At 38.9% G+C, this 21,951-nt stretch overlaps 1 protein-coding gene across 1 annotated transcript in view; it reads right to left on the reverse strand.

Annotated features, from left to right (window-relative positions):
- Positions 1 to 3,520: 3,520 nt before the first annotated feature.
- Positions 3,521 to 21,951, reverse strand: part of CTDP1 (CTD phosphatase subunit 1) — a 98,937-nt gene continuing 80,506 nt past the window's right edge. The window contains exon 13 of the mRNA XM_059851185.1: positions 3,521 to 4,555. Coding sequence (XP_059707168.1) covers positions 4,414 to 4,555 — 142 coding nt within the window. The 3' untranslated portion in view covers positions 3,521 to 4,413. The remainder of the gene's footprint in view (positions 4,556 to 21,951) is intronic.

Below are 21,951 nucleotides of genomic sequence, written 5' to 3' on the forward strand. Positions count from 1 at the left end.
TCTCATTAACACGTGGTAGGGGATTCTCCATTACAGTGTCTGGTTCTGGACTTGAAAGAAAACAAGCTTCTGGCAATCATGCATCCTGATGTTTCAGCTCCTTGAGAAACTCAGGGGTGAGGGCCACACCTCCTTTATGCCTCCTCTGTCTTAGCCAGCAATCATGCTCCTTGTGCTCACTTTTTCCCTTTCCACTTCCCCCCCACAAAAAAAAGTAAAAAAAAAAAGAAGTATCTTTTTACTGTGAGGCGACTGAGCAAAGGCTGTGGACTTTCCATCCTTGTATACATCCAGACACTGATATGGACATGGACATGAAAAGGTGACCCTCCCTGCTTGAGTAGGGAAGATTAGATCAGATGACCTCCAGAGGTCCACTCCCACCTCAGCCATTCTGTCATGCATATATTGGTCACAACAGACTTACTCTTTCCTTGGAGGAGAAAGATAACAAGATTCATGTGGGCCCTGAGGAGATCCAGGAAAGCAGCTGGCCTAGTTCTTGGGGACTATGACTTAACAGCTGCTGGGAATGGCTGAGATGATCTTCATGGGAGGCCAAACCAGAAGCAAATTTCCATTTATGGTTATGAACTGCATGACACCGAGGAATAAATTCCTAGAAGAAAGATGTTCTTTTTTCCACACAGAAGCACTCACACCCAGCCTAGAAAAAGGCAGTATTTTCACTTCTCTGTACTATTTGTTACTGCTGTTACTACAGGTCATCTCTCTTTCTCTCTCTCTCTCTCAAAGCCAGCTCAGCAGAAGGAGCACAGGATATGCAGCTGCAGCCTATCAGTACAAGCATGCACGCCTGCTGTAGGTGATGCTGCCTGGGGGATTGGGTACTGCTGCTCCCATTCCTGGGGGAGGGAAGGGGGAGGAGGCTGGGCCAGGTGCTGGGCTCCAAACACTTTTGAAATGGCAGCAGAAGGTGGGATTGGATAGGAGAAACAAATGTATAAAAGCTTGCCTGCGGGTAGTGAGAATTGGGAGTCTTCTCATGCTGAATTTTCAGCTACATGATGAGATCCTCTTCCTTAACAAGACCACTATGTATTTATTCTTCAACTTGTCACCTACTGCAATGTTCACTGTAGTAAAATTAGGCAGAGCTGAGAAACCTTTAGGTACAGCTCCAGGTTTGTGTATGCCTATTTTCACACTTGTAAGACAGTCACCTATTCCGCAAGCAGTAGCGCCAAGAAGGAAAATTGAGACTTCCCACCCCTCACAGAGGATGTTACTATCCAACGCTGAGAAAACTTGAGGCCTACTTCACATACCCACAAAACCCAACAGGAAAAGTATCTGCACGCTTGGAGCTTTCCATATCTCAGTGCTAAGCAATGGCTCCTTCTTCTTCCCCTGTCCCTAGCACAGGCACAAGGAGAACAGCTTGGCCACTATGCAATGCTTTTTGCCTTTATCACTGGTCCCACTACACCCCCATCCCTGGAAACATTTGAGGCCAGGTTGGACCAAGCTCTGAGCAACCTGGTCTAGTTAAAGATGTCCCTGCTCATTCTAGGGAGAATAGACAACGTGACCTTTAAAGGTCCCTTCCAAACCAAAGTATTCGATGATCCTCATCAGAGCTGTGATGTCTTCTCATTAAGAACTGGTGAGGGAAAGTCAAGGAGAAAGAAAAACTATTGGTCTTTAAATCAAAATAATGGCTCTTCCCAGTTCTTAAATAACCATGAGCCCTTAGGAGCCATCTTTCCTAGCCAGCAGTGATAGTACACGCTTAGAAAGCTTGACAAAGCGGGGTTCCCTTTCTGTGCTCGTTTCCACACCCAGTACCCTTTCAGAAACCAGTTCTGCCCTGTGAGTTCAACAGCCTCATTGGGAATCCGGCCTCCTCTTCAGCTGTCAGAGTGCCCTCACTGGCAGCAGGTCCTTGCTAGCTACCAAATGTACAGAAGTAGGGCAAAAAGGCAGGATAAAACACCCAGTCAAAATATCTAGGTCACTTAATGAAGTTAAACTCCTTTCACAAAGCACATTTGTTGCTTTTCCTAGGATGCTCCTGCACCTTCAAAAAAGTGTAAGCTAGTGGGAGTGAGTGACAACTTCATACATTCAGACTTCTTGCTGCCAGGTTAGAATGGGCATTTAACTTATCATCTATTAAATCTTCAGTTTCCACTTCTCTCTCCCACCTGGTGACCAGTGCCCTCAGCACAGCCACCTAGCTGAGCAGGAGGCTACTTTTCAGCAGAAAGCAGGCTTGGTGCCTTCTGTGCTGCTCTGGCAGTGAGCAAGGAATTGCTCAACCTTCCCAGTGTAGGTCCCCCTACAACAAGGACTGGAAGGCAGGGATTGTTAAGAGATACTGGAGTGCTGATGGCTTTTAGAACTCCTGCCAAGACCGCCCCCTCCCACCTGTTAAACAATCATCCATAAAATAACACTGGGAGACAGATACAGCCTTTCTCACCAGACAGCTTGTCCGCAGAGGATTCCCCCAGGAGCACTGTGAGTGCCAGGGACGCAGCACCCAGCAAAGCCTGGCTTTGCCCGCTGCCTGTGTTTACATTCAGAGCTTAAATGCTGCCCCAGAGTTGCATGACTAGCAAAGACCATCAGCCAGAACAAGTCTCTGCTGAAACTTGTGCTGTCAAGTCATCTGCAGCATCACAGTGACCCAGAAAGCTGATGTTATTTCACATTATTTCAAGTGGGGTTTTAAGAAAACACAAAACATGCCCCACAACCCCTGGCATTTTAGTATTTAATTAAGGAGTCATCCTCTGGTAGCTGGGGATGCTGTATTCAGGTTGCTGGAAAAAAAGAAAATATTTTGACTTCCCATTTTACAAGCATTAGTCTTTTTCTTATGTTATACAATGAAAAGTCACTTGGAGACATCCTGCTTGTATTCATGGAGAGCTACAGCAGGCAGGGCACTGTAGCATTCAGCTGTGTGGTACCTGTGTAAATGTCCAGGAAACTGAGCAGTCTCCCACAAAATCCACTATTTTTGCCTGTGGATGCTGACTTTGCATTTTTAAGTGGAAAAACAGTATTAATCTGAAATGGCTCTTGTGTTTTCTCAGTCTTTCTTTTATTGTCATTATGATGCTTTAAAATTAGAGTGCTATTTGTAAAGCAGCTGAGATTCTACTGAAATGTTCTGTTTTACTGCTAAGTGGAAAAATGAAGTATTTCTGCACCAGTATTCCTTTTAACCATGACATACAAACTAACAAGTCTTCTTTTCCAAACATATTGTTAAAAGGATTCGATCTCCAGTTGCTAACAACTGAGAATAAACCATGGTCCTAGCCACAGAAATTCAATACCAGAGCAACAACTCTTATGGTAATTTCAGAGGCCATGAATCTTCTGAGTCAATGTTCCTCTTCTGTCCTTCAGCTACCCGCCTGAATCTACAAATTTGCACCCATTTTCAATATTTTTCATTATTTTCACGCAGAATAAAGGAAAAGATAATACAGAAAAGCGCCTTATGTTTGATGGAAGGAAATGAACAGGAAAGAGAAACAAAGCATACAAAATGAACCTTTATTAAATGAAAGAAAATCTGTTTTGTGGGTCAAATATGAAATAGAATATACAAAAACTTTACATCAGATCTCTTGTCAAAGAAATTAAATTCTATCTAGACTGAAGTAGCACTTTTTCTTTCCAAGACAACACGAATGTGTGAATATGCATTTTGTGGCAGTACAGGACCACACAGACTGCTGTGCTAAATTTCTGGTTACAAAGAAGAAAAGTTAAAAATCTAAATGGTGTCTCTAAAGAACTCAACTATTCAACAAAGTAACCTAAAAATGTTGAATGTTGACCACTATGTATTCTCTTACAAGCAAATGACAGGTGGGTCAAGTGCAGAGTTCACAAAGCTTGCATATCACGTTGTCTGTTTCTATACAAATATAAATAGTTCTTTTTTATTTCAAAAATCCTTTTATATTTGATAGCTTTATTTGTGGAAAAGGATGACCAGCTCATCAGGTTCCTGCTATACTACCCAGACAATTCCACCTCCTTTATCTCCTTTTTTTTTGAAGATTGTAACCCATAAACCACAGCCTGCAATATTTTTAGAAACTTGGTGTATGTTTAATCACAAGTCTTTGTACCACTGTCCCATACATGAACGCTCTGCAGAGCTCCTAACATGTCTTTGGCATAGCACACCATGTCCCACTTAATACTTTTTTTTTTTTGCTTAAAAAAGTATATTTTGTTTAGTAAAACAACTTAAAAACATCTATTTCTGATTTTGTAAAATAACGTATCACCTCTTGAGATGCTTTGCAAAATATACACACACATTTTGGAAAAACATTGAGTACTGACATGAGGGACTCATCTGAAGTCCGATCTGTTTATGAGAAGTAAATATAATTACAAATTCTGTCTTCTGCATGAATCTCACATGAAGTCGTTCAGTTCAGCTTCAAGTGCTGCGGCCATTTCATCCGCTTCAGAACTGCTTCCTTCCTCATCTTCATTGCTGGATTCTTTACTGGATTCACTGGCAGCATCATCTTCATCCAGTTTGCGCTTGTGACCCCTGGAAGGACAGACAGAGACAAGGCCCGTGAATGGAGGTGTCTCAGCACTTACTGAGAGACTCATATTCCCCATGAGAAAAAGTGAGGCTAAAGGACTCATCTTTTTCAGGCCTAGACAAAAAGTACGGCCTTTGCTTTTACATGAACTAATAGTAGCCAGTTCACACAAGTCATTTTTTAATTGCTGTTATGTACTGTCAGCGGTAGGTGCAAAGAACAAAGTAGTGTTAATTTGTTTCTTCCATTCTTCTGAAGAAAGTATGAGACTGTCTGAAAATAATGAGTAGATTTATATTCCTCTTGCATCCCAAAAGAAAGAAGAAAGCCATTGTGTGAAAGAGATATTACCAAAATACAAATGTTGTTGTATGATTTTGAAATATTCAAGTTTCTGCTTTTTTTATCAAAATAAAACCATAACTGACAAACATAATCTCACTGCACCAGCATGTACACTTTCATGCTTCCAAACTTTGGGGTCTCATCCTTCCCTTTTGTGTCTCTTTGGATTAGTCCTGCCAGGCTGAACAACACATTTCTTCACATCTCTGGAGAATGAACCAGTTTAAACAGGAAACTGATGTGCACCATACCCTGCTGAAAGAATCATGTTCCTGGTTCTGAAAGATCTCCAAGGAAAATCTTAACGCTTCAACTGGGACATAGCCATAAGCAAAAGAATTTGGATTTGTGGAATCATAAAATATCTTTTCCTTGCCAAAGGGAATTCTATATCAGACGTGTACTTCTAAGACAAAAATAAAGTTGAGATTTTTGCATTGCACAGAATTCATAATGAGATGTAGAAGCACCTTCAAAATCCTTCTGGATAATTTGTTCAAATTTCAAGCAGAAAAATACATGCAGAGGGGCAGGCACCTCTCAAATAACTTTCCCTGCTGGGTGGGGCTTCATTAAGAAGAGAATGCATCCACTTGCAGTCATGAAAAACTCATAAAATGATCTATCTATTTTAGCTAATAGCAGTGATTTAACAATAATCCTGTTACTTCTGAGAGCACAGAGAAATAGCATAAAGCAAGAAAGAAAGACATTTGATAAATACTGACATGAATTATACATATCCAAAAAAATGAAGGCAAAGATCAAGAGTCAAACTTGTGAGTTTGTAAGCAATGCTGAAATACAAAGCAATTTTTATTTACACAGACACTTTGCTGTTTTCCAAGAAAGAGGAAAGCTCATTAGCCCAAACTCCTTGGTTTGTGGGCTGGTTGACTGACACTTGACCTGCCCTTTCACTTTTCAGGGACATGGACAAGGCATGGTGAGAAGTCAGAAGGGAAGTCCAAATCAAAATGGGAAGTGAGGAGTACTATGCTCTATCTTCCCTTTCTGCTGCAGCTGTGGGACAAAAAGAGACACCGCTGGCTGCTTTACAGAGCACTTCCTCCCACTGATGTCAGGTGGGTTTTCCTGTTGAGCACAGAGTGGTAGAAGTAATATTCCTGGGAGGCAAGGCTGAAACTCTGGGATACACTCTGGGCTCTAAATCCCTAACAAGGAAAAATGGGATGAAGTAAACCTGAATGGGATGAAGTTACCTGAATACTTTGCTACTGAAACTCAAATGTGGTGTGCTGAAGCAATTCCAGGGTACTAAATGCAGCCCAATTCACAATAAAAGCAGTTTCTCAGGCATAACAGTGATTATTTCCACACAGCCTCTATCAGCATGCAGTTTGGAAAAGGAAGCTCTCATGCTTAAAATGCCCGATTGGAAGAAATCTCAGCACATTTTCATTAAAAGCTATACAAATGTGTGGAGCCTTAGCAACACTTGCTTAGTGATGATTTCAGCCTTCAGAACTACAGTGCTATTTCAGGCATTAATGATACTATTAGCAAAGAAAAGCTAATTGGGAATTAAAGAGACCTGAAAGAGTCTTACTCAGCAAAAGAAGAAATGAGTCGTGCATCTTTAACAAGTAGAGGATAAGAAGTACACAAGCAGTGCTGAGAAATAAATATAGAGTCATGAAGGGAATCTATACCACAATGCTCACAGCTGAAAACATTTGTATTCATCTGTTTGTAAGACTGCATCCATGGAATCTGATGGTATTTGTCCACTGAAAAATGAAATTAGCAATCTGACAGCTGTCATTTACACATATGAAACACACACACAACTGCAGATACTGTATTAAAGGATGTGTCAGGACAAGCAGGCTTTTAGAGACCAAATACTGTAATTTACTGGGACATGAATCAATAGCACAGATCTCATAGAAAAGAAACAAAAGGGTCTGTGAAGAAATACAAGAAATAACAGCTCACTGAAATAATACCTCACTGCCAGTTCATTATTTCTTGAAAGTGCAGAACAGTTAATTTACTAAATAATAACAGCAAAGACTACCAAAATTATTACTTCATGCAAGAAAATAACTTAAAATTTCTATGTACTTCACAGCAACTAGATTTCGGTGAGGACAATCAACTAAATACAGAGATCTGAAATACTCAGTGTGACTAATTAATTAAAGAATGGAGCTCCAGCCCACAAAAAGACTTTCCAGAAACCTTAATGGATGCCTCTCCCATATTTCATCCCTCATTCAGTTGTATTAAACAGTATCTTTGGAAATCCAAAAGCCTAACCATTATCTGTTTTGTCAGTTCTTGTTATATCAGCAAGGCTAGAATGACAGCTCTGTTCAATCTCAATATGTAATTATGTCACTTATGGGGAGGAAAAAGCCATGAAAAAAAAAAAAACAAAAAAGAAAACACAGGTAAGTATGAGTTCTCCAAAGAAAAAACAAACAAACAAATCTCCTGAATGTTAGCATTTTTTTATTATTATATACATATTCTTTCCGTATTTGTGTATTGTACACTGCAGCTTCAGAGGCATTCAAAAAACATTTAAATTAGTATTATGATATCAAATAAAAAGCTAACCCTCAGAGAAATATAGAGAAAGGACATCAGGAAGACAGAGCTGCATTTTTTCTCTGCAAATTCAGAAAAGAGAGATAACACTCTGTTCATAATTTCTATCTTCAGAGAAAAAGCAGTATATCCCCACTGTGGGGTATCTATTAACATAACAAATGATTTAAAATTTTCCTCACCATTTTGTACCCATTCTTTATCATTTCCAGTTTCAGAGCCATAGTGCGTAGCACTTTTGAGTGGAAAAGTTAAGCTCACATAGAATTCCTTCTTACTATTTAGAGAAAATGATTCAGCAGCGTTGCAGACTTTCATTAGCCCGATTTGCATTTTTGTAACGAATTTTGCTTGACTGTTATTAAAAGCCAAACACATCGATAATAGCTGAGTATCTTTAACCTCACATATGAACAAATGCCAAAACACTGAATGCAGAACTTTAAGTATCTGACAACTCTGTGAAAAAACTTCTACAATCCAGATTTCCTTTTCCTTTGCATTAAGTATTTTTCCTTTGTAATACCCTGTACTAGGAGGCCCAGTTCACATGCTGGAAAAATCCTTTCAAAAGAGAACTACATTTCATAAAATCTCATGTATTTAAATGAATTGTCAAGAGATTTAAATAAACTACAAGTGTAATTCACAATGACATTAAAAATAAAAAGAGAAAACTATTTGTAATTATATACATATAAATGTAGTTTTTAGGAAAATTTCATCCACAGAATGCTAATAAGAAATAGTGATATTCCAAATGAAGAGACAGGTTTACAGACTTGCAATAGCTCAAGGTGTATACCTATAAAAATAGCACAGAAAAATTTACTGAAAATGAAAATTTATTTAGCTCTTGATCCGTTAAAAGGAGCACTAAAATCTGATTACAATGTACAGGTCAAATAAAAACTCCATTCTCATTCAATTCACTTTAAATTTAGTTCACTAAGAGAGCCATAGGGAACAAAGTGAAAGAAGTCCAATATTTCTTGCTTCTATTATCTTAAGGTTTTAATTTATAATTGTCTGAAAATAATGTTGGAAAAAACATTCTTCTTAACTGAAAAGCAGATTGTCTCTGGGTTTTTTGCATCCCAATGGTACCCCTTTAAGAAATACAGTGCTACATTAAAATAGAAACATCTAATTAGCAAAGGAACTCAAAGGGCAACATAACCCTTGCTTTAAACAAAGCAAACTTAAATCTTAAATTCCAAACCTTATTTTAGACTTGTAAATGAAAACTACAGAAAGTATTTAAATACATGTTCACATATCCTTTAAACTCCAAGTATCCACAATCCCCATCACTATTCTGATAATGAGTAAACCCTTTATTTTTTGCAAGTTGACCTGACTTTTTTCAATACCTCCTAAAATCACTACAATAACAAAGCACAGTCTGCAGACTAAATGTGTTTAGTCTTTTACAAGCAATCAGCTTACAGCACTGACATTATAAATTAGGACTTCAATTTGCTACCAAATACAGCCAAGTTTCTCTCTAATGAGAACACTCACACAGCAGCCATAAGGAGTTTGGAAAGGGTATTTGGAACTGCCTGCTGCCTTCTAACATCATCACAGCCCTGCAACGCAACCTACACGGCCCCTGGCATGCCTCCAAAGCTCCATGTGGAAGGTCTGTCCTGGATTCCATACCTAGACCACAGCTTTCTGTAAACTTCTTCCACAATGGAAAGAAGGTGATGTGACATTTGGTAATGCAACTAGAATGTGACTTCCTTCCACAGGAATTTGACTGTGGGAACAATGTATTCAGACAAACTAGTTCTCTGGCAATATTCTTCAGTTATGAAGAATTAGGGCTGGTTATCCAGTAAAACTCTTCTTCAACCCATTCTGAAGATGCCAGTCCAGTATTTGGATAACAAGTTTCAATGCCTTGAGCTCTGAGAAAACACAAACTGAAAATCAATGTTGTGAGCATTAATATGTTACATGGGACAGACAGACAAGATGGTTAAATTTTCAGAGAGATGTTCCAAGTCTGGAGGTTATGTTTTTTTAACATGGGATACAGGGCAATATCTTTAAGGTCCCTCCCAAGCCAAACCACTCTGATTCTATGCCCTTTCAGGTACACTTGATACAAGAGTGAGCAATTGTCCACAGCCTGCCTGTAACTCAGGTGTCTACCCTCTGGCAATTTCCCTGGAACATCTGTGCAGGGACACTGGATTTCCTGTCCCCATGCTCCTCTGGCACTAGCACAGTGCAGTGCCAGGCACACAGCCGTGGCAGCACGAACAGCAGCACCCCAGCACTACTGGCAAGAGCTGCAGTGTGTGCTTTCACTTTCTGCTCCGGCTGGGACAAACAGGATACCATGCAGCGCCACAGGAACCAACGCCAGACACCTCATACATTTCCTCAAGAACTCATGCAACGCTGTCTGCAGGATTACAGGGTGACCCAGAAATCTAATATGTAGAAAAATTATGCACTTATTAATGTTCCTTGCAGAGAGAGCCCCTGCAGTTGGAGGAACAGTGTGCTTTCAACGCTCCTCACAAAAACCTCTTCCAGGCACCCACCAATTCCAACTGACATCTCCAAAGAGTATTTTAACTAACACAACAGTAAAGTGATAGCTAATTAAATTCTGTACAGCTTCAGTGCCTTTCTGCCTTCACATTTAGCATACCTGTGCACAATTCCAATGGTGAGAAACTATTCTGGAAACTGAAAACATTCTACAACAGCTTTATAGGTAGTTCTCTGAACTAAACATTCAATGTACATCTAAATTTAGAGTATTTTAAGTCAGGAAGTCACAGAAAATTTAAAATAACACACTGTAGTAATTTCTGGTTTTAACAAGGATAGTTGGTACATTTTGCTAAAATTGTCCCATTCATGAGCCTGTCTCTTCTTAATATTCAGATCAAGGGGAAAGTTGAATAACAAGAAAATCAGTACAACAGTGGTTTCTTAAAAATATTAATGTTTTCCTGAAGAAAGTGGTGATTTCTTAATAGTTAAACATTGGGATAGTCCAAAACCAAACAGTGTAGCAATAAAACTTTAAAATTAAACGCTGTGTAATTTTCTCTGCAGTTAACTAATTAAGATACAGATAACAATTAAATCAGATAATGGAAAACTGAGAAGTTGAACCTACAATTTTGCTTCTGTAATTAAATCCCAGAAATAGAAACTGTGTCCCTAAAATATTACTTGTTATTAACTTCAAGTTGTTTAAAAATAATCCGTGTACTTATAAGACATATACAACATGCAATATAATTATTTCTTCAAAAGGTGAAGGTGACGGTGGCAGTTTTGTATCAGACAACAAATAATCTTGTCATTGACATACAGAAGACAGCAGTAAATTAAATATACTTTTCACAATGTGGAATGCCAGACTGTTACCTGACACTTTCATAAGGGAAAATGCACAGAAGCACTCTAGCATATCACTTCTTAATCCCACTTGAAAGCTAAACCAGGCCTTGGTTGTTTGCATCAATTCTCTTTCCAGCTTCTTCTAGTTTACAAATATTACCTATTCTGACAATAAAAGTTAGACAGTAGTTCTGTAGCTCTGTAGAGATTCTGAGTAACCTTGGGAGGCTGTAATACCAAGGCTCAGAAGCGAGTTGCTGTACAATGCCCTCCCAGCACCTGGGTGGGCATTGTACAGCAACTCTACCAGGATTTGGTTTGAAAAAAGTCTTTTGAAAATGGACTAATTCCTCAAACTAATTTCTGTATAGGATGGCAACAGTCTCAGATAGTGATGAAGAATAATGCCCTCCTTAGGGCTCTAAATATGAGTCATTTTTTTAAAGAATGGTTGTATGTAATAAAAAATTAAGATGAAAAGTAGGAAAAAAAACTAGGATGTATGGGCAATTTAGAAAATTCAACACCATACACCAAAACAAGATGTTGGAAAAGAAACATCATCTGATTTATCTGAGAAAAGTAAAACTGCCTTAATTTTTCTCCCAGAAGCACAATGTGTATGTGGAGGTACCCCCATGCCAATATAAGGGAGAACCGGCTCCAGTTTGAAGACCCCCAACACTGCAAAGTAACACTTGAAATCCTGATTGGATTTGCCAGCATCACTTACAAGCACTGAGAATACTCTTCAAAATGCATTATTTGGCTTCTTATATTGTCAAGATGGAATTTAGCTGACAAAACACTGTGCTAATCAAGGAGGTTGGAAGTAGGATTTGGTATAGGGTGGCTTTTAAAATAAGATAGCCATAGATTATCTTAATCTGTAGGTTATGGACTACACCAAGTTATAGAGAAAGAAGATTTTTCATTTTTAGTCAAAGCCTTCAACTCTGATTTTTATTAACTCATCTCTTACTTTGTCCTTGTTTTCAATAAATAATTGAGATTAAATTCCAAATAACTAAACCAAAGAACCTTCTAGGATGTTCAGTCACTGCTTTGCTCACAAGAATATTAACTAAGAACATCTCTGCTTCATCACAAAATATTGAAAATAAGACAAAACACATCACTGACTCTATATGGATACTGCTAGTACTGTCATTGCCACTGAGGCACAAAAAACAGACTTCAAATTCCTTTAAAATGTTGTGTTCTATGGACCAAAATACATACTCTCTTTCCACACAGGTATATCCTTTCTTGAAATTCACTAGGTCACTCCTGCCAAAAACGGTCAGAGCTTCATCCTCCTCACACTGCCATGTGATTTAACTGGATAATCCCCCAGTTTATTGACTCTGCTCCCCACCTCACAGTCTGGTAAACCAGTAATCCACCATCTCTGTAGTCAGCTGCCAATGAGTATTTGCTGCAAAACAGTTGGGGAATAGGAGCTGCTGTGAGGCTGTGGGTTACACCATAGTACCGGGGACTGAGATTGGTGCAAGATTTCTTTGTATCATACAGCATCTTCCTGCAATAATACATTTCTCTACTACTTATTTCTTTATCCCAATGGCAAGATATGTCCTCTTGGCCCTCCTCACTTCTTCCTTCCTCAAATTCCTAGCCCTGACAACTTATATTTTTCTTTCTTTATTTATTGAAACTGTACACAATAAATATTTTTTCATGCATTAAAACAGGTTTTGGAAGACTGTTTTGGAGACATAACTGCATTATAATACAAAGCTACAAAGAACCTAGAAAATAATTTATCAGCATTTAAAGGACAACACTTGTTTTCAGACAGTCCATTTTGCTACAGGATGTTTTAGAAAAGCTAGTAAGTTACAAAATGAAAAGACATCAAGGCAGGAAGTCACTTCTTAGGAAAATAAATTGTTAAAAATTTGTTAGACATTTGCTAGGCTTCCATTAGAAACAGAGCAAAGTAGTGTCAAGGCTTGGTTTATAAACAAAAAAAATCTGAATTGAGGTTGTAAAAATATCTGCCAAACCACTTGACTTTTACATCAGTTTTATAAGGTTAGCATAAATGATATATACAGCATAAAAATACATGCAATACATTTGAAACAGAATGCCATCCATCTTTTTTTATTGTGCAATTCCAACAAACTCCCTAAAAAGTGGGTCTGCATTCATTAAATTTGGATCTCTACAATACTGGGTCAGTGAGCATCATCAATTCAATCTGGATCAAAAGGCATGTGCCAGCCCCCAGCCTCTGTGCCAAATGGAATGACACCCCTGAGAATTCCCCGTACCTGTTGTTTTCACACCAGCTATGATGTGACAAACGACCCAGCGCAGCAGATCGCAGCTCTCCTGGCTCACAGTCTTGGGCCCCTCTACAGTCTGCGCTACAATTTTTTCTGTCGATATTTCCGGAATAAATCTGAACTAGCAAAGGCAGTTTATACTTGATCTGTACTTTCTGGTGCAAAGCTGCAATTTTTTATGATGGTGCTGTCCAAAACCTAGATTCAAGGTATTATTCAGCTGTAGTCTCCCCCATACCACTAATGAAGAAGGCATCTGAAGGAGAACCAACTCATTATCTTTTATCAGTCCAGAGTAAAAGGCAGCTACTGAGCCTGTGTCATGGAGAGGTAATTTTCTTTCCACGAGCCAGAACAGTGTGATGTTTTGAATTCAGTGTGAGACTGATGTTGATAGCACACCAATGGCTCAGCTGTTCAGCAGGGCTTAGCCTGAGCCAGGGGCTTTTCAGGTTCCTGTGCTCTGCCAGTGAGGAGCTGCACAAGGACCTGGGAGGGAGCGTGGCCAGAACAGCTGACCCAAACTGACCAAATGGATATTCCAGAGCACAGAATGTCATGCCCTGCACACAAACTGGGGGTCATTGGACAGGAGGGGCTGATTGCTGAGGGAGAAGCAGCAAGATGGTGAGCACTTGTATTGCACATCACTTGTTTCCCATAGAGAAATTAAACTAACCTCCTCATTACAATTATTATGATGCTATTCTAATATTTTATTTTGTTTCAGTTATTAAACTGTTCTTATTTCAAGCCATAGGTTTACTTTTTTCCTGGTTCTCCGCCACACAGGGCAGGGGGAAGTGAGCGAGTGGCTGTGTGGTTCTTAGTATCTGGAGTTAAACCGCACAGCCCGGTTCTATCCATGTAATGGTACTGGCCACAGGCTCTGATAAAGTACAGTTATCAATTTACCTGGATATATGGGTGTGCACAAGAGGGAAATGTGAAAAGCTGTTTCTCCAGGTCCCAAATGACAACACAGGCACAGCACTTCACACATGTAACAACAATTGAGATCACAACAAGTTGTTCTCCTTCTAATGGCTGAAAATGAGATAGCTACAGGGATGCAGGGACAGGAGCAAGGTCTGAAATGTCTGGCAGAGGATGAGATGCTTCTCTGTTTGACTTTAGGAATAAAAGCACTGGACAGGCCCTCTCCCAGAGTGCTGGAACACATTCCACAGCTGACCTCACTCAGATATCCCTATCTCCTCCTCAGCCTGCACAGGTGACCCTCAGGGGTGAGGGTAGTGCCTGTGCGCGGCCCTGGCACAGAGGAGAAGCCTGGCCACACACCAGGATCTTGCAGGCAGTTCTGGCCCCACTGCTCAGATGCTGTTTATCCACCCTTGCTAACACCTGGGACACTAAAAACTTGCTGGTAGTACCATTCAGCGGTCTGAAGCAAACAGCAACACCAGCTGAGAAACGCCTTTTTTTGTGTTAATCTGCAAGCTTTACAGGTTCTCTACCTAGCAGGAACATACTTCACAAGAACATTTAACCTGATGTGGTTTGTCTGATGAGTTATTTCACTGCAACTGGCAAAACATATACTGTCATGTATTCAATTGTGTTCTCCAGCACATGTTCACTGGGATAGCTAAAGGCACACTCAAGCCACAGTGGTAGTCTGAGAGACAGCAAAAGGAGGCTCTGAAGAGGAGACTTTTCCCTCAGCAAACAGGGACCTCTTCTATGCAATGCAGTGGCAATATGCTTGGGTCACACAGTATAGGACATGCTTGCTGGTTTGACATCTACAGTGGTGTGGGGAGTCAAAACATCCCTTTTCTGCTTTTCACATGCGTGGCTGACAACAACACAGGGACAGATCTCCACGACTGGCTTGATACAGATACAACAGTCTTCTGAAGCAAGTCCAAAGTTTCTAAAATATCTGACTTTGTTCTTCCCAATGGAAGAACCTATTAGGAGTGATTAATAAACTACTTGGAAATGGGAATATCTATCCATTTTGATTCCTAGATTTCCTCCCCTTCCTTTAAAAAGCAGTACTGCTTCTCTTCTACAAACATTTTTAGCACACACTTCAAGCTGGCATTTTAATTGAAGAAACACACTGCTGTTTAGCAGCCATTAAAGACTTGCAGCGATCAAGATTAATGCACATTAGTTATTATGTGGAATTTAAAGCACTTTTAGAATTCATTAGGGAAACTAGAGCTATTTTTCTTGGTCGGAACAGTGTTACCTTACAGTTGCCTGCTAATGTCCTAGGTCTCAACACAATGAAGGATTGAAAACCTTCACTGCCACATCTTAATGCACTTCTTAGTTTCCTTATTCTCAAGAGATTTTTAGATATCCACATATCTTACTATGGAAAAACATAAATTGTTTAATATCTCATAAATTGCAGAGAAGAGTTTGGCCTGACTAAAGGAAAAAATGCTGCCTAAATTACCTGAGGGGCCACCCCCTGCTATTCTTCAGTTCGCAGTGCAGCTCTTTCACCAACACACAAACTAAAGCAGTACATTACGGACTTGCCTCACCCTGAACTTCTGCTTTACATCTTTCTTATCCCACACCATTAGCCACAGATGCAGAACAACATTAATATCTACAGACTGCTGGAATGGGCTAGTGGTGCTGGGGGAACTGTTATGTGAATGGAAGCAGGATACTGGAACCTGCTGTAATTAATTACTCCTGTGCAGGAACAGAAATACATCCAAAACAATCTGATGCTCCAGTTTCTTACTGGAACTCAGATTTCATAAGAGAAAGGAACTGTCCCTCTGTGTGTCACAAGCGCTCTGAAGTTGAAGACAGAACAAAGTGGTTTTCCTACTCCTCCCTTTGTGAGTGAACACTAGGAGCTCAGATTTTTAAACTCACTCAGGGTACTACTTCTCACCCTCTTGCCCTGGCAATCACATGAACCAAGCTGGGGCTGCTCATTCTTCAAGGTAGAAGACCATTAAGCAGGTCAAGTCAGTAACTTCCAAATTCTTTTCCCATTATCCTAGTTTCTTGCAGCCTTCATTTATTCCAGCATAAATTGTGCTTTTGGCATTTTTTGGATTTAGGAATACCTAAATGAAATGTTTCACACAATAGCATCTCTCCTAGCTGGGCTAGAGGAACCAGCATCAGGTTACTGCCTGTTACCTGGCAGTTAGTAAACATCTGTGAATTGTTCTGAAAACTCTTCACTTCCACAACCTAGAAGCTCAAGGGGTAGCATTATATTATCAAGAGTTCTCCTTGTCTGGAAACTTCTCATATGGGGTCAGACAGCTCCCAGTACCCCTGGTTAGGGTCAGACCAGAATCTCATCAACACAAGCTCTCTTCCTTCTTCACCACAAGCACCTAACTCTGCTGTTGGCTCCCAGGACTTGCTCAGGGCTATTCTGACTCCCAGGTAGTTAATCCACACACTTCTTTCAACTTTGATCTCAGCAATGTGGATTTTACAGATCTCTTAACTGTGATATACTAATTAATGCAACACTCATTCTTGATCCTGAGACGAACTCATTGCTACTGCACAAGCACAAGAAAAACAGAGCTAGATGAAAAGACAAACATGTTGACCTATTTTCTTCTCACTAGTCTTGATCACTGCTTAAGCCTAAGTTTGGGGTCCTGGAAGGGTGCCAGGGTTCTCCCTGCAACATATGGCCTCTTCTCCAAGCTAAAGTGTTGTTTTTCATTGCTTTGTACTTTCTTCTTCAGCAGGCCTCACAGTTAAACAAGAATTCTCTGCTAGAAAGCATGTCTCTTTTTTCTGTTCTTTCTCTCTGATTATGTGAATGCCTCTCATCATTTTTCAGCCCTCACTCTTCCCAAAATGATTGTAACAAATGATTTCTGAAGTCTGCTTCTACAAAAATCCAGCTCTTGTAGACTGGTGCTTCTTGCAGATATATGATAGAAAATTATTTTCCCTCAGGCTCTAGTCACTCCATTGTCCCAGGATGGAAGCTATTAGTTAATGGCTCTGCAGTGATAAAAGGCAATGACTGCAGAAAGACTTCCACTTCAAATACATTGAGGCATTACTGAGAAATCAATCTCATTATTCACTCAGAACTCTTAACTTATAGACAGAGTCACTGAATCATTATAGACAGCAAAAGTTAGAACAAAGAAATGTAAGAATAACAGCAATTCCTGTACATTAGCATTTATTAACACATTTAAGGAGACAAGGAGAACAAGGAAAATACTCTCCTGCTTGATCACCTATATTATGATTCCTAATTTCTGTCCCTCTAGAAAAAATGGTAACTTAGATTCCCCAGTTCATTTTACAGATACCAGCACATGTTTATTGAAAAGCACAAGTGAAACCTATTTAGTCCTAAAGTGAATTGAGAAAAATAAGGATATATTTTAATAGCATTTTCCTAAGTCTTCTCACATACTAGTAACACAGAGACTTTTAATTGCTTGTGTAACCTTCCCCTGAAGTACCAGAACTGTTAGAACTTAGCATCATGTAGACTTGCACAGTTAATCTACATACTATTGAAATAGGAAAACCCAAGTCCAAAAATGGTATTGATGACTTAGTCTACAGAAAGTTTGATAAAAAACATACTAATACAGACTAGCTTTCAAATCCAACACTGAAAGCAGTAAAAGAGAGCTTTAAGCCATTTTTCACTTTTCCAAAGACACTTCTTTTCCTTATCTCAGTTGCATAATTGCTATATTAACTAACAGGTATAACCATAGCATCAGTGTAAGCCAAGTAATAACTGCAGACACAGACACAGATGAACTGAATAATATTGTATTATTGCACCTGAACAACTTATAGGTATTTTCAGTTATACAGTAAAAGAGGCTAAAGGCAGATGCTCACTCTAACCACGCTGTACTTCACAGCATTTTCAAGATTCCCATCTGATATGGTCTAACACAAGCACAAGCGTTATAACCCATCACTTTATGAGAAAAGTAGTCTTGTTCAGTTTGTATGTCTTTTGGCAATTTACATATTGTGGAGGGAAACAAAGATACCACAGAATTATGTTAAAGTATCTTGCACAAGTTCAAAGAACCAGTGTTCAGCTTTTTGGTGAACAATGAAAAAAAATCTTCTTAGAATTATTGTAACAACTTACATTATTCTTAACATAAAACTTAATAAATTTAGGTAACAGTTTAAGCGGTGAACACCTCACTCATACCACGAAATGGTGAAGAAACTTGCCAGAAGAAGCAACATATATCCATACAGAAAGGTTTTGGAAAAAATCTCTTACAAAAAGGAAAGAAAGTTAACAAATTCAACTGCTGTTTATATTTGATAGGCTTGATGTGAAAAAAATCTTATGTTCTGTGGATATAAATGTTACTGAGAAACAATTTATTCAAGTTGTTTAGGAACACTGCACAAGAAAAATAGCTCAGATATTCTTTCCAAAAAAGACTTATCCTAGGAGAAATTAGCAAAAGTCATTCAATCCTACTGAACTTCAGCTATGGTACCTGCTTTGTAAGACTTTTGAAAAAAACCCAGGTATTTGTGCTAATATTGTGATAATTATCAAGGACAAGATCAGCACCACCTGACCAGGCAACAAGTCAGCAGCACACTGGATGTGTTCCATTCTGCTGCTGCAGCTGTGAGCAGAGCCAGCTCTCTTAGGACAGCTGACACAGAGATAATAGGCATACCTACAACACTAGTCATTTTAGGACTGTGGGAAAGACCCAGCTATACCTTAAAGAGACACCTTGGGATCAACCCAGGCTCTCACAGTGATTCTGAGCCAAGATTTGCTTGGTTGAACCTGAGAAATTTTAGACTGTGCAGTTTACTTTCTAAAAGCTTTTAGGAGAATAAGAATCTGCATTTTAAAAAAAGGAAAAAACCCCTGCAATGGAAATTTAGCAGCTTGACACTTCGAGCAAACATGCACAAGCTGTGCATTTGCTCCTTGTAGGAAATATAGAGAAATACAAGACCAAGACTGAAGTCTCATGATCGAAATGTGAACCAGCACTTTGGTTAATTTTAGCTGCAGTTAATAGTCTAGATGTGTGAAAGTTCACACTCTCAGTTCTCTCCTGTGATTTTTTTTTTCCTTATCCAGTTAATGATCTGAGGCTTTCCAAAATGCCTGTTCCTCTTTAACAGATATTACATGAGACCTTCGCAGTAACCCCAAGTATTTCTGAACGTGTCAGAAGCAGCAATGAAGTGAACAATATCCTTCTGTGATTTTTCCTAAAGCAATTTCTTATAGCTTTAATTTCCCTCATAGAATCATAAAATTTCTAAAGAAACCTAAGGCTACAGGCTGTCAACATTGTTGTTTAATTGCATAAATTGTCACCATCAAGAATGAGAATAAAGAAAACTAAAGCAGTGCAAGCTACCCAAGTGGAGCTGCAAGCATAAAGCTTGCTGAATCACACAGCCTACCTTTCTTACATCTCCTGATTTTAATAATATTCATAATATTTTCCTAAGGCATTAGATAAGTGCACAAAAAATATACAACACTATATTCCAGAGAAGCAAATAAAATATTTTTTAATAAGAATACACAGTCATTTTCCTACAAGATTCATTGAGGAGTCTTCAGGGCAAAACTGCCCAGGCTGAACTGCAGAGATCTTTCCATTGCACACAGGCTTATCCCTCAGAACTGATGCCAAGGTTTTGGGGAGAATGGTGCATTTCCATCCCCTTTTTAATTTTTATAAGTAACTGTGTAAGATAAAAAGAAGCTATGAATATTTATCTCATTAAAAGCTGATCTCTTTAGATCAATATATGTAAGTTCCAGTATGAAAACTATTGCTTTTAAAATGCTTTATCTTCAAAACATGTATGAGACAGCAACCACTTAAAATTTCTTCTTATAGAGATTGTAATTTGAATTTTTTTGCTTGTGGAACACAGCATTCTGTCCCTGCTGCCCAAGAAACGATGAGTTTCAGTGTCTGTCTTATGGTATTTTATGATCCCCAGACAGGAAGGACAGTCGATACATACGTAAACATGCACATGTGCCGTAAGAACTTTGATTTTGAAGAGGAAGCCATCTGAAGGGCATAATAGATGTGACAGTCTCCTTTTAAAATCAAGATAGGTTTTTATCAATTGTCCTTTCAGAAATCTTAAGACTATTTAAAAGCTTTTATGTAATGGAAACCGATGACAACTTTCTGAAGCCTAAGGAAAAAAAGAAGACAGATGATGTGGAAGAGAGTGACGAGAGAAGAGAGATGATATTGAATAAGCATTCAAGGGACTATAAAAGCCTCAGCCAGCCCATGGGAATTACAAATTCACATTTTCATTTATAGAAAGACACTATGGCATATTCATTTAGAAGAGTGGCTTCAGATAATGAGAAGTCTAACCAATTACAAAGCTGTAAAACACTACCAGCAGGAGTAACTGACAGAATATCTACAACAGACACTGCTGTACCTAAACTCTTAAGACATTCAAATAGTGTGATTCAGAAAATTCTCTTCCTCCAGACTGGGAGCCACTGAAAGACATACCTGAAAGAAAATGCAATCATTCCATTACCTCTGAAAGGGTTGTACTGTTCACAGAAAGGGTGCACCACAGCAGCAAGAAACTCCAGTGATGACTCTGCCATGCAAGGTATATGGTGCTTTACACCCAAAGCACCTAATTTTGATTTACAAGAGCATATTTTCCTCTCTACTGTCTTTAGGATTTGATTTAGCTGGGTTGTCTTTGCTCTGGTCCCCCAGAATTATCCAGTTCCTTATGTCAAGGTATCATCCCTGACATTTAACACCCTTTCTATTAGTTTTCCTAAAATTTCTACGTTCCTTAATTCAAATTCTCCCTCATACTCACAAGAAAAACCTGCCTTTTTCCTAAGACATCCAGCCATGTAAAAATTGAAAAGTGATGAAATAGAGAAGGGTTATTTAACTCAAAAGAATTGCAAAGTGTTTTGCTGGAAAAAAGACATTCCCTGGATAAGCAATATAAATGTCATAGCTATTACATTCTAATATTCATCTTACACTTGTGTTCTAAGCTCCTGCTATAAAGCATCACCTTAAAGCTCATATATTTTCCTTTATGAACACTGAAAGAGGTTAAATCCATGAAAAGCTGAAAGGAGAACTTCACAAACACAGGCAATAGAAGAATTTGAAGGGTTATTTTAAATGTAAAAAGATTTAGCAATGCTAAAACTCTGCAGGAGATGACACCAATTATCAAAGCTGTTTTAATTGGTACAGTGAAGGAGAACTTTCAAGACTTGTTAGAGTTTATGTCACTATTGTTGAGTTCTTTTGGAAGATGAGCCTTTCCACTGAGAACATGGTATTTCTCCTTCCTTCTTCCATACTTTGATACAATGTGTCAATAGTATCTAGAGAAAGCTATTTTTAGTGAGAACAGCTTTTAATAGCTAGCTTTGTATCAAATATTTTTACAGAAAACTATTCTTAAAAAAATGCTCCTTAGTTTTCACTCCTGTACAAAACAGGGGCAACAAGGCTTTGTGGGGAGGATCATTTCCCTCCCTTTCTTCCCAGCAAGATGTACAAAGATCAGGGCACTATCACATGATAAACTGGGTTATTCCTGACAACAGAAAACTCAGGTTATTTGAGTATTATCAGGTGCAACATGAGCACATTGCAGGAGACTGCAAGCAAAATTTAGACCCACTGATAGAAGCTAGGGCACTGCAAGACCCAGATTTATGTACTGCAACTCCACATAATGTTCCCATATGGGTGCAAAAGCAGTGGAATAATGGAAAATACACTCAAAACAAGCCCTTT

Source organism: Haemorhous mexicanus, chromosome 1, assembly GCF_027477595.1.
Source record: "Haemorhous mexicanus isolate bHaeMex1 chromosome 1, bHaeMex1.pri, whole genome shotgun sequence".
NCBI classification, from domain to species: Eukaryota; Metazoa; Chordata; class Aves; order Passeriformes; family Fringillidae; genus Haemorhous; species Haemorhous mexicanus.